We start from the raw sequence: 12,488 nt of genomic DNA, 5'->3' as shown, positions 1-12,488 counted from the left end.
CCACCACCAGCACAACCAGCACCACCATGGCCCCCGCCGCCGCCGAGACCACCGCGGCGCTCCGCACGGCGCCCGACGCGGGCGCGGAGGACGGCATCCCGTTCGGCAGGTACAAGCTGCGCGCGCTGTTCGCGATGCTGGCCGCGCTCGCGTCGCTGCCGTTCTACGCGTTGCTCTACGCGCTCAGCCCGCGCACCAAGAACCTCAAGATGTACCTCTTCGGGCGCGCGTTCAGCACCATGATGCGCGTGAACGGCGGCTTCCGCGCCCCCGAGAGCTGGGACGAGGCGGCAACCACGACGCCGCACTCGCTCGACCCGGGCACCACGCGCAAGGTGTACGGCGCGATGGACGTGCACGTCGTCACTGTGCCCCCGAGCTCGCGGCCACAGGAGGCGTTCACCCTCGGCCCGGAGGTGGTCAAGCCCGCCAAGCGGCCAGGGTTCATCGTCAGCCCGCCTGGTGCACGCGGCAAGGGCGGCGCAAAGGCCGCCAAGGGCGAGAAGCTGCTCTTCTACCTCCATGGCGGGTGAGTCGGCGCGCCAGCCAGTGGACACGAGCTCACGCCTCAGCGCCTACATCGGCGGCCACCCGCTCTGGACGCCGTTTGGCGGCGAGATAGCGCAGAGCACGGCGCTCCGTCTCCTCGGCGTGCAGTACCGCAAGGCCGCCGACGCCGCGACCGCCTTCCCCGCGCCGCTGCTCGACGCGCTCGCGGCATGGGAGTACGCGACGGCCACGCTGGGCTTCGCTGCGCGCGACATTATCGTCGTGGGCGACTCGGCGGGCGGGCATCTGTCGCTCGCGCTCGTGGCGCAGCTGGCCGCGACGGGCCAGCCGGCGCCGGGCGGCCTCGCGCTCCTGTCCCCGTGGGCAGACTTCACGGCGTCGTCGGACACGTACAACACCAACAAGGGCACAGACCTCATCTACCCGCCGTCGCTGGCGCGCGCGGCCCGCTCCGCCGCCCGCCACTACACGCCCGACGCGGTGCGCGGGCGCCTGTTCTCCCCTGCGCTTGCGGACGAGGGCGCGTGGCGCAGCCTTGCCAGCGCGCGCGTCTACATCTGGGCCGGCACGCGCGAGGTGTTCATCGGCGAGATCGAGGCCCTCGTCAAGGGCATGCGCCGCGACGGCGTCGCCGTCGAGTTTTACCAGGATGTCGGCGGCGTGCATAATGGCGCCATGCTCGGCTTCAAGGACGAAGCATGGGACCACTTCCAGGGCGGGCTGCGCGATATCGTGCGCGACTTGTATGTCCAGAACGGCGAGGATGTGTACTTGCCATAGGCGACCCCACTCTCCCACCACTATGCACCATTGTGACTTGCTCATACACATCCATACGGCCATCAAACACACTACGGCAATCAACACGCTACGACCAAACCCCGTACAAGGGTATCTTTGTGAATACATACATGCTGTACAACGACCGGGGAGGGCTGGCGCAGCTCACGCGCTGGCGCTCCATTCACCCACGCCGGTAGCTCACTCGCCCGCGAGCTGGAGCAGGCCCGCGATCGTGCCCACGGCGCCAATGGTAACGCCTAGGACGAGGATGCCAATGTCGCCGGCGAGGCTGCGCTGGCGTTTGGCCGGGCGAGCCGGCGGCTCGACCTCGGGCACGGCGGCAGTAGCCTCGGCCTTGGCAGAGCCGGTCTTGGTAGGGGTCTCGAGAGCAACCGAGACATTGTCGTCGGGAGCGGCACCAGTCGCATCGACCTCTGCGTCCTCCATGGCGGCAAATGTCCGCTTGCGGGTCGACGGTGGAGTGAGAAGTCCTGCCGTGCGCGTGGCCGTTGGCGTAGCGACGAGCTCCTCGAGCTCACGCACATTGGTGGAGTAGACCGGGCTGTCATTGCCCGCCGACAGAGGAGGCGATGGCAGCGCTGCAGCAGTGTGGTAGGATGAGACGCCGACGCTCTTGTCCTGGGTGCCCGGTGTCGCCACAACAGCATCCCTGTCAGACTTCCTGTGAAGTGTCAGCCCATGTTCTGCCTCCCAAAGCCTCTGATAAACGCACTCCTTCACAACGTCGTCGTTGTGTTCATCCTCGTCCTCAGACATCGACTCATTCTCACTGTCGTCCTCATCGTCGGACGCCTTAGCCTCGGACTCGGAGCCCAAGTCCTTGTCAGAGTCATCGTCATCATCGTGCTCATCATCATCCTCGTCCTCGTGGCCGTTCGAGTCGTAATCGTCCAAGTTGCGGCCTTCAGAAGCCGCATCGTCGTCCGAGTGGTAGAAGCCAGGGTGGCTGGCTGGGGCGGCGAGACTGGCGGCCGGGCGCTCGCTGGCAGCAGTGGCATGGTTCGACTCGCCGTCCGAGATGTTGTCGCGGTCACCACCAAAGTCGTTGAAGAGACGGTCAAGGGCGTCGCCGAAGGTGGCCTGCACTTCAGCGACCACCTGTTCGGCGACTTGGTCAAATGCAAGCTCGATGTCGGGGAGGTCGGCCAGTGGCTGCCGGAAGGGGTCTGGAGAGGCCTCACGGTCCTCCTCATGGACGGAGTCCTCCTCGTCGTCGGCTCCAGGAGAGTCGAGGCGGTAAGGTGGGGACAAAACCACCTCGGGGCGGTAACCCGACGAGGCGTTCGAGACACGGTCGTCCTCGTCGTGATCCGAGGGTTCATTGTCGTCATAGTGGTCGTCCTCGTAGGGGTCATATGAGACGTGTGCGCCAGGCTCGATGAAGTCGCCGGCTTCGCCATAGTCCTCACCTTGGTCGCGGTCGTTGTCGGCGTCACCGGCCTCGCTGAACGACGAGGTGAGGTCGATGGTAGGAGCCGAGACGAGGTTGGTGACTGGGCGAGCTGGCGCCTCGTTGACGCGCTCAATGTTCACAGTGATGTCATTGTCGTCCACAGCAACCACTGGCTCGACAGTAACCACAGACTGGAACGAGCCAGGGAGCACATTGTCGTCCTCGTCGTCCTCGATGACGATAATGTCGTCGTTGGCTCGGTCGCCCATGTCGTCGGTCGGCGTGCCGCGCGGAAGATCCTCATCGGCGTCAGACTCGTAAAGGAGCGACTCGGGAATACCGTAGCTGAAGCGACGGGTAGACTGGCCGTTCTGAGCGTTAGGCGAAGGGTTAAGATGCGAGTCGACGAGGTAGATGTCATCCTCAGCCGCAAACGTGGCCTCGGTACGGCGTTGGCGATCGCTCTCGAGCTTGCCGGCGGCCGGGAAGCGGAACGTGGTCTTGAGGCGAAGAGGTTGGTGGTGCTGGCCCCTCATGGAGATCTGCTTGCCAAAGATGAGCACGTCACCGTCCAGGACTTGAACAGCGCGACCCGAGGGGACAGTGATAGGCAAGCTGCCAGGCGCCGCCTGAATAGACGTCCCATGCATGCTCTCGAGGTCGTGGACGAAGACGCGACCGTAGACGTCCACGACAAAGCGCGCATGGCTGCGCGAGAGAACTCTGGAAGTAAAGGCCTGGAATGTGTTAGCGGTGCTCGCCCCCGGCGCTAGTATGAGGGCGTAATGGGAGATGGGATCACGGGACAGTCATTGAGCGGCGCAGCGCGCGATCGCCAACTCCTTGCCCCGAAGTAACGCACCTGGGGGGTGTTGCGAGAAGACTTGCGCCCAATGTGGTAGCCGCCCTCGGTATTCTTGTCGCCATACACGTCGGCGAGCGACAGAATGAGGTCGTCGACCGTCAAGTCGCGTGCAGTCTCCTTATCATGTGAATCAAGAATGGTCAGGCGGAGGTACTTGGCTGAGTGATCAAGTTAGCGTTTGACGCGTCAGCGGCGCGCATAGGCACGGCAGTGCCGCATGCTCGCGGGATACTCACTGCCAGACTCTATGGGGTAGCTGGGCGGCTCGAGGGCCGAGGGCGATGTGAGGGGGTTGAACCACGCCATGGCGCGCGGGTGGCGACGGGCAAGGTGACGTCGGTGGTGAGGTTGAGTGACTGCGACGAGGTGTGGGTGACCTCTGCAACTCTAGTAGCCTGGGTGGGCTTGTGACTGCGAGTCGGGTTGGTGGCTGTGAGAAGAGAGAAATGAGGTGATGATACGCGTTGAAGGGGGGTTGAGGAGAGAGGAGAAGAGTGGGGAGAGAGAAGCACGGGTGGGTGGGTGGGTAGCGAGAGGGCGGCGGCGGCGGTTGCCAGGCGGCCGTGTGACTGTGACGCCCCGCAGGGTGGGTGTGAGACAGGCCGGGAGCGGCGGCGGCAGGTGGTGGTGGAGGTGAACGACCAGCCAGGCTCAGCCCAGCCAGTCGGTTGACTGGGCTGGGTGGGCTGGGGTGGGTGGCAAATGCGGCTTCACCCAAATGCACCTGCACGCCTACCTTATCTGTCTCATTTTCAGGGTGGATGACGGAAGACATACCCAGTTAGGCACGGGGCCCCGACTTGATCAATCACAAGTCAGAACCAAATAGACTGCACCACGCCAGGTGCAACGCGTCGCTCGCTCTTCTCTTTCTCGTCGTCTTCCTCGCCTTCCTCGCCTTCCTCCATTCGCTCCATTCCTCTCACACTTGACTCTACAACATCTCAATTCCAACTGACACGCTTCTCTTCCCTTCACCGTCCTTCTCATCCCCCTATCTACTCACTCGCTGTCGTCCACAAGATGGCAGCTCCCTCTCATGCCGCAGTCCAAGGCAGGTAGAAAGCATGGCACACCTGCTGACGCGACCTTCAGAAGCACTGCAGGGTTTCTACCAAGTAGCAAGCCAAGTCGCAGTCCCCACAACCCCCCACACTTCTCCTGATGACCGCGCCCAACTCTCTGCATCTATTCACACCCTCGCTCTCGCCGTAGATGGACTTCCTCGCCGACCCAACAGGCGTCGAGGCGGCGGTGATGAGGATCTTAAGCACTCTGACTGGCTGGACGAGGAAGGTGGGTCCCCTCTTCCTGTACCCCGTCGACCCGTACCAGCTCACGCTTCAGGCATCCGCATCTGGAACTTTGCCTTCTCCGCCGACTACAAGATGGCCAACAGCCCTGAGGCGGCCAAGGAAGACTTGCTCGTTGTTGCCCAGAGTGAGTCTCCTCCGGTAACGTTCATTTGTGCTGACATGACATCCCAGTCAAGTATGTCGCCTTCAAGCTTATTGACGCAGCTACGTCTCCCGGAGTTCTCGGGCCATGTGAGCTGCAGGGCGTGGGGCCGCGGAGCTGACTCCAGTCCTGAGCCGCCTTCTGATGTTGGCATCCAAGGCGGCATCTTCACTTTCTCGTACGCCCAGAGTGAATCACAACTGCTGACTCTCACAGTTGCTGGTGACTCACTCAAGGCGAACTCACTGTGCGAGAGGGCCGCAGAGGTACTGACACCTTAGGTTCAATTCCTAACGGGCGCAGCTGGAGCAACGTCTCCTCAATTCAGACCCAGCCGACACTGATGACCCCGCTGAAGCGAAGAGTCGCCTATCCGCACTCACTCTCTACTACCTCGCCCGTTCTGACATTGTAGGAGCTGGTGCACTCGTTGAGCTGACCTCCCAGGCTATCGTTGACGCCAACTACGACCTCGCATTGTCGATGATCGAGAAATCTACATGCAAGTGTTTCAATTGGTGCGGCAGCTAACCCTGCAGCCATCGACACCGACGGTATTCTCGGTGGTAGCAATGTAAGAACACCCGCACCCGTCACACAACTTACAGAATAGCTCCTCACGATCGGGCAGAGGGTGTTCGCTGTCGGTGAAACTCTCCGCAAAGGAGCCTCGCAGGAGGCTGGAACTTGGTTTCCCCTGGGCCTAGAAGTCGTGGAGAGGGCGAAGACTATGGGACCGCTCCTGGGTCTTGAGGAGCTGCAGGTACGTTGAAGCCTCTAGTTCTCATCTTGCTGACTCTTCCAGATGGCATTGTTGCGCAGCGCGAGTGAGTTTCGATAACCCGGACGAGTTCTAACCACCTTTCAGCTCGTGTGGAACTCCTCAGGCCTCTTGATGCCTCCAACTTGGAGCGAGTCGGCAAGATGCTGTCCGATCTCGTCGCTGTGACAAACACACTCGTGAGAGATTAAACAATGGCCAGTACTAAGCACTCTAGGACCCCCGCAACGTCCACGATGTCAAGATTCTCCAGCTCCAGATGCTTCAGCAGCAACAGGCCAAGGAAGAGGATGTCAGGGCTGGTGAGAATCAAGATGGTTCGTGTGTCTAACCTCTCAGCCCTATCAGCCATTATCGAAGCGGTGAAGTTGACAGAGGAGACTGTTGTCGAGTAAGTCGTCTTCTTCAAACGGTTTTAACACACACAGGCTTCTGGGAGAGATTTCTTCCCTCACGCACTAGTAAGGCGGTTGAAGCATGGTTGCGCTAACTTCAGCCCCGATCTGCAGCGCTTTGCTCGCCAAGAGCTCCTCAACAAAGGCTTGGAGGTCAATGCTGGCGCCACTCACATTTCGCGCATTATCGTCGGCATTTTGATTGGTGTTCGCAAGTTAGAGAAGGACAAGCAAACAGCCCTGCGTGTAGCTAAGCAGGCGCTGGACAGTGAGCGACTTTTGCCTGACTGTTGAGCTGACAGAATAGGGATTAGCACGGCAGAAGTTGAACTCGACGGGAAAGCCAGCGCGGCTGCCTGCCAAACGGTGAGATACCACACATTACAAGGGCTAGCTGATCTCCAGATTATCTGGGGCTTCGGAGAGTCATCGGCGAAAGCATCCAACTTCTTACACGCTGCCGAGTGGTGTGAGTGTAGCAGATTGTCATGAGCGTCGGCTGACTGTGGAAGATGCGCTCGGGTGCCACAAGGCTCTTATGCCTTGGGGACGTGACAATGCGTCTAAGTGTCGGCGGTGCGTTCAGATTCAGACAGAACTTTATGCTGACCGACCAGCAAGGCCGCCCTATGCTGCATCAACGCAGGAGACTTCGTTGCTGCTCAAGCACATCTCGACCAGTCCCCTGCCACGGAGGCTTCGACGCACTACCTTGGCTTTCTCATAGCCGCCCAGCAAGGGAGAGAGCTTGCCGGTGCGTTCAAACTCCATGATTGAGCTGACTATTGCCAGCCGTTTCTGCCATCAGCGCGATCCTCAACTGCAATGACCTCGACAGCAAGCAGTTGCTCTTGATGGTGTGAGTATTACGGTGTTAGCGTTTCAAGGTAGCTTTAGCTGAATCTCGCTTGCAGTCAAGTCTCTGTGGAGAAGAAGATGCACGGTGCTCTGGAAAAGAGCCTACAGGCGCTTCTCGAAGCCTTGAGGAACCCTGCACTTGCCTCAAACATCCACACGCACAGTATCACGCTCGTCAGGTAAGCAGGGTTGCTCCCTCCGGAATTGAACTGTACTGATATGCAGGTGCCTTGTCGAGTCGACAATGTCGCAGATGAGAGCGGAGAACAGCAAGTGAGATGTCTCCTTGTTTCGCCGACTGACCCACCAGTGAGGAGCTCGCGGCGACTTTCGTCAACTACATGGGAGGCGGTAGGGCATGCGGGATACTCGAGTCTGACAACACTTCAGCTGCTGAAATCGTCAACCATCTCTACCAGAGCGGTGAAGGGGCCGAGTATGTCAAGGAGATTGCCTGGCTCTACAAGACTGGTATGTCAGGGGCATGGGGGAGATGGTGTCATTGTCGTGTCGCTGACAATGCGAAGCGTTCAACGTTGGAGTGACTGGCGCCATGACATGGCCCTCTGCACTCGTGTCCGAGCTGTTCGACTACACGGGGATGGTGAGGGCAGAGATGGGGCGGCGAGGCTAACGTCACAGATCATCTCCCTGTACCAGGCCATCGCACCTATTGATTGTGACCCCGACATCGCCGTTCACTACGCGACCTGCTGTTTCGCGTGCCTCCAAGGCAAGAGTGAGTGGTCGTGACGGTGAGCGCGTGCTAATACACTCCAGTGAGCGGCTACAGCGAGATGGAACCAGGCGAGGAAAAGGTAGGTCAAGGACGGGAGACACGCTGAACCAGCAGAGCGAACTGGCCGACCGGCTCATGGAATACCTTGTGTACGTTCGCATGGCCATCGACAACATCGAGGCGGCGCATGCCAATGCGGAGCCGTTTAATACGATGATCCACACTCTGGTTCAGCATGAAGCCGCCTTGCTGTGCGACCAATCCAACTGGGACAGGCTTAATGTCATGAGCGAGGTGGGTTGGGAGTATTTCAAAGACTGACGCCAAGGATCTGTGTTCCAAGGTTGAGCAGAAAATGGCCGGTGATGTTGATCAGCGTGGCGACTCTCGCATGTCTCTGATCTCTGTGGTTTCGGTGATGGTGAGCGAGCAGCTAGCTGGTCAAGCCAAGACTGACACCCTAGGCCCACTATCGTCATTGTCCAACGAAGTGTGAGTTGGCGTGGTTAGGGTGGTGCTGACCACTGCAACCCAGTGACTTGCCGAGTGCTTGAGGTGAGTAGGAGGCGGGAGCAGTAGCTGAATTCCAGCGCGTCCTTGAGTGCGCTCCTCTCGACTCCCCGGCGGACGTGGTCAACTACGCCCGGTGGAATCGATCGCTCGTCCTCAGCCTTCTGCACCGGGGCGGCGAGGAGAATGGTGACAAGGCTTTCAACCTGCTCACCAAGGCCAAGGCGGTCGTTGACGCGCCAGGTGGGGCGGATGCCTATCCTGATGAGGAGGGCGAGTGGCTGGTTTCCACAGCGTGGGGAGAGGGGACTGAGCACCTGAGGTGGGTTAAGCCGCCCCAACGAGCTGACCCACCAGGTACAAGCGGTACGCCCAGGGCCAGCGCTGGTGCATGCTGGCCATCTCGCTGTGTGTATCGGTTCCGTCGGCGTATCAGCACTGTGAAACGGTGAGCGCGGGTGGGAGAGGAGATGCTAACAGGTGTAGCTCAAGGGCAACTACTTGTGAGTTGCGAGGGGGGAAGGGCAGTGGCTGACGGGTGCAGGCAGATGCTCGAGCGGGCTGGCTTCAAGCCGGACATCAAGCTGCTGGGGTGGGCGTGAGAGGTGTGGGGCGAGGCGGTCTGGCGGTACGAAGTGGGCCGGCAGTCGTGTTGGCCGTCGCTGCAGTGTGCATAGATTCAGAGATTCAGACAATCAGAGGTTCAGCCCAGTAAGCCAGTCAAGTCCGCAGTGATAGTCGAAATGTTATTAGTCATGTGTAGAAGGTGAGGGCGCCGAGCACGCCAGCACGCCGAGTGCATCTCTAGACAAGGAAGCCGCGGTACGTGACACGTGATGGGCGGGTGCGCGAGTCGGCGCCAGCGGTGTCGGCGTCCGCGCCAGCCTTGGTCGCAGACGGCCCAACAGCCTCCGGCCACTGGACGACAAACGTGTCGACGAACGGACGGAGGAGCTTGCCGCTAAGCGAGAGCGTCTTGACGCGTGCGAAGGACTCGACGTAGATGATGCGCGTGTACGACAGGCCGAGGAGCTGCGGGGGTCAGCGCTGCCAACGAGCTGCACCCACCCGTCGAATATACGCGACCGCGACGAGGACAACGGCCGTGCCCGGCCCATTGAGGAGGAGGACGTCGACCCACGGTGTGCTGGGACGGCGGAGCAACGGCAGCGCAAAGGTATACCACGTCGCGAACACGAGTGTCTTGCTAGCGGACACCAGCGTCGAGAGCTTGCCCTCGCCGACCGCACGCGCGCGGGGCAGCGCAAGCAGCTCGTAGTCCTTGTTGCTTGTTGTCCCGCCGAGCGCCGACTCGACGTCCGCCACGGCGCGCAGGCTCATCTCGTCGCCCGCGCCGTAGACGTATACCCTGGGCGCGTACTTCTCCCCATCGAGCGCGGAGAGCAGCGCGCGCATCTCGCCCGTGTGGCCGCCTGAGCCGAGGAAGACGCCGAGCCGGGCGGGGGCGGTGCGCCGGGGTGGAGGCGCGCCACGGGGCAGGACGGCGCGCAGGCGCAGTCCCAGGGCGAGGATGGCGGCGGCGAGCACTGCAGCGAGGAGGAGCAGCATCGCGTCGTGGGCTGTGCTGGTGTGCGATGAGACGAGTCGCTGCAAGTCGAAGTTGACTTCTGGACACGTCGGTGGAGGTGGAGGCGGCGACGTCGGCGCGAGCGTGGGAAAGCAGGCACGGTGGTGGCAGCGGGGATTGTGGTGGGTGCAGCGCCACGGGCATGTGGGATCGTCGTGATGCATGTGCTACGGGTACAAGTACATATGAGTGCGTGTCGTGGTGTCGTGGTGTCGTGTTGTCATGATGCGTGATGCGTGTGGGTCGTATGCAATGCTATTATACTCGTCGCGCTAAGCCCCAATCCGCGGACTGGGCGGCTCCCACCCCCGCGTCTCCTTCTCCCACTGTGCGCAACCAAGCCGCTCACACCACGCTGTGAGTGCGAGCCCGACGCGCGCGTCGAACCCCAGCGCGGAGGGCGGGCAGGCGAGCATGCCGCCTAGCGTTGTCCGGTCAGAGGCGTACCGCACAACCTTGCCCCACTGCGCCTCGGTGAGCGCGTGTGCGTCGCCCCAGGCGTGGCGCGCGATGGCTTGTTGGATCTCTGCTGGGAGGCGGGTGAATGGGAATGTTGGGGGGGTGGTGGTGGTAGTTGTGGTAGTGGTGGCAGGGGTGGCAGCCGTGGTAGCGGTGGTAGGTGCTGCTGGTTCGGCGGCGTGCAGCAGGATCCTCGCCGGCCCGACAGCCCGCGCCGCGGCCGCCATCGTGCGCCGCCTCAGCTCCCGATTCCGCCCCAGGGCGGCCGGCAGGCGCGTGTGCAACTGCTGCGCCATCTCCACCATCATCTGGGGGCGCGGCTCGGCTTCCAACTTGGGGTCATAGTCCGCCTTGAAGAGGATACACCCGCGCGTGCCCCGCAGCCCGTGCGACGCAAGCGAGAGGTGCTGCAGCCCGAAATGCGCGCGCTCGACGGCGTCGATCAGCTCTTTGGCCGCGAGTGCCGAGAGCCAGTTGTTCCCCAAGTCGAGGGTTGTCAGCGCCGCCGCGCGCGGGGAGGCCAGGTAGCTTGCCACTGCGGTCGCCGCGGCGTCGTCGACGTTGCATCTGCTCAGGTGCAGCGTTGCGAGCCTTGGCGCGGCGAGATGCTCGAAGAGCTCGGTCACGGAGCCGGGCTCGAGGTGGTTCGAGAAGAGGGTGAGCGATTCGAGGTGGCTGGCGTTGAGGGCTGCGATGGCGACTGGCGTCGTCGCCTCGTCGAGCTAAGACATCAGCTTGTGCTCGGCGTGCAGTGTCGTCGGCGCATACTCACGTGGACCGCATTGAACGCCAGCGAGAGGTGCCTGAGCCCGCTACGTGCGGCGTAGCCAAGCGCCGCGAGCAGACCGCGGTCGCCGACGTCGTTGTCGGTCAGGTCGAGCTGCTCGATGTGTACTGGCAGAGAGGCGACGAGCGCCTCGACGCCGTCGTCCCCGAGCTGGTTGTACGCTGCTTTAATGGCGCGCGAGCGCGGCGTGATGGCCGCGAGGATGGCCTCGGCTGGGCGTGGGTCAGCTTGCTTGCTCAGTACCCCACATCACCCCACTCACCCCCCTCGACGCCCTCGAGGTCGCTGTACTCGACGTCGACGTTCATGTTGTGTGTGTGTGAGTGGAACGAGCGGCAACGACGGCGGCGGCGGCGGTGGTGTATAGCCGGCGTCTTGCTTATTATGACGAGTGATGAGCGCTGCTCAACCGCGCACAACGGGCTGGGCTGGCACCACCACCCCAGTAATTAGTCGCCTGCCGCGGCTATCGAGTATCACGCCACTTGCGGTATGCGCTGGCCGCTGGGAGGTGGGTCGGTGGGTCGGTGAGCGAGCGAGCGAGCGAGGCGAGATGGCGAGTGAGTCCAGGCGGCGGCGGATGCCGTGAGGTAGATCTCACTAGTGGATGTGATGGGGTGGGTTGGTGGGTGGGTGGGTCGTGCTATCCGTGGATCGTGGTCGTGGGCGGGCTTGGGCGGCCGTGCGTGGGGCGGGGCGGGGTTGGTATGTATCGCGCACAACGTCTATATGACAGCGAGCGAGCGAGCGAACGACGGGGCATCGGCGTCGGAGCGTCGCAGCCCCTTTCGAGTCTTATACTCGCCCGCCTGCCTGCCTGCCTGCACCACGTACAAGCACAAGCACAAGCAAAGCCAGCCCAAGGCCAAGCAAAGCACACTGAGACAAGGTTACAGTGCCTGCCTACTTACCTGCGTGCTCCCTGCACCACTGGGCCCAAATGCACCCAGAAGACGGCACTGGGAGGGGCATTGCGGCAGTCTTACGTTGTGCGCGGGGGGTATGGTCCGGCGTCGTAGCCCGATTCCCAGAAACAACGCAAGCCAGTGGCAGCCCAGTGCGAGCTCGACCTTACAAGTCGTTACTCAAAGTGCCTGAGCATGCCTGACCATGCCGGCGCTGCCCTCACTGCGTGACTGCTCGGCTCTGGATTCGCTACGTTAAAGCGCGTAAGGATGACCCAAAGAAAGGGATCTGCTTCATGTGTTGCTCTGTGCTGAAACGGGGGCGTGACATTGCATTACAGCAGCAAGCAGCAACGGCGTGGTGCATGCGACGACGGAGACCATGCTGGCGGCAGGGAGCGGGGGGAGTGGGACGAGTGGGCTAGCAGGCGACGAG

At 61.9% G+C, this 12,488-nt stretch overlaps 5 protein-coding genes across 5 annotated transcripts; 2 read left to right on the top strand and 3 right to left on the bottom strand.

The window, feature by feature from the left end:
• Positions 1-26: 26 nt before the first annotated feature.
• est_2 (Esterase) lies at positions 27-1,290 on the top strand (the record flags this gene model as incomplete). Its single annotated transcript, XM_062772817.1, has 2 exons — positions 27-529; positions 573-1,290. 2 exons carry the CDS (start codon positions 27-29, stop codon positions 1,288-1,290), a joined length of 1,221 nt encoding a protein of 406 aa, XP_062628801.1.
• Positions 1,291-1,491: 201 nt separating this feature from the next.
• LOC62_04G006254 (uncharacterized protein) lies at positions 1,492-3,885 on the bottom strand (the record flags this gene model as incomplete). Its single annotated transcript, XM_062772816.1, has 4 exons — positions 3,809-3,885; positions 3,570-3,730; positions 2,027-3,444; positions 1,492-1,975 (listed from the first exon to the last, which is right to left on the bottom strand). The coding sequence occupies exons 1-4, from the start codon at positions 3,876-3,878 to the stop codon at positions 1,492-1,494; spliced, it is 2,133 nt and encodes a 710-aa protein (XP_062628800.1). The 5' UTR covers positions 3,879-3,885.
• A 754-nt stretch (positions 3,886-4,639) lies between these two features.
• LOC62_04G006253 (uncharacterized protein) lies at positions 4,640-8,915 on the top strand (the record flags this gene model as incomplete). The annotated part of the gene is given in 25 exon segments (XM_062772815.1): positions 4,640-4,868; positions 4,908-5,012; positions 5,060-5,119; positions 5,158-5,208; positions 5,570-5,604; positions 5,644-5,793; positions 5,836-5,857; positions 5,899-5,990; positions 6,029-6,128; positions 6,151-6,202; positions 6,308-6,474; positions 6,514-6,675; positions 6,689-6,782; positions 6,824-6,960; positions 6,999-7,065; positions 7,121-7,243; positions 7,375-7,535; positions 7,592-7,668; positions 7,707-7,803; positions 7,845-7,882; positions 7,918-8,097; positions 8,394-8,635; positions 8,671-8,761; positions 8,800-8,816; positions 8,858-8,915. 25 exon segments carry the CDS (start codon positions 4,640-4,642, stop codon positions 8,913-8,915), a joined length of 2,607 nt encoding a protein of 868 aa, XP_062628799.1.
• A 202-nt stretch (positions 8,916-9,117) lies between these two features.
• On the bottom strand, positions 9,118-9,882 carry ALG14_0 (UDP-N-acetylglucosamine transferase subunit ALG14; the record flags this gene model as incomplete). Its single annotated transcript, XM_062772814.1, has 2 exons — positions 9,118-9,345; positions 9,382-9,882. 2 exons carry the CDS (start codon positions 9,880-9,882, stop codon positions 9,118-9,120), a joined length of 729 nt encoding a protein of 242 aa, XP_062628798.1.
• A 291-nt stretch (positions 9,883-10,173) lies between these two features.
• LOC62_04G006251 (uncharacterized protein) lies at positions 10,174-11,626 on the bottom strand (the record flags this gene model as incomplete). Its single annotated transcript, XM_062772813.1, has 3 exons — positions 11,410-11,626; positions 11,133-11,359; positions 10,174-11,082 (listed from the first exon to the last, which is right to left on the bottom strand). Exons 1-3 carry the CDS (start codon positions 11,453-11,455, stop codon positions 10,174-10,176), a joined length of 1,182 nt encoding a protein of 393 aa, XP_062628797.1. The 5' UTR covers positions 11,456-11,626.
• Positions 11,627-12,488: the final 862 nt, after the last annotated feature.

Source organism: Vanrija pseudolonga, chromosome 4 (assembly GCF_020906515.1).
Source record: "Vanrija pseudolonga chromosome 4, complete sequence".
In the NCBI taxonomy this organism is placed as follows: domain Eukaryota; kingdom Fungi; phylum Basidiomycota; class Tremellomycetes; order Trichosporonales; family Trichosporonaceae; genus Vanrija; species Vanrija pseudolonga.
Note: the sequence above shows the minus strand (reverse complement) of the source record. Positions and strands in the feature narration are given on the sequence as shown.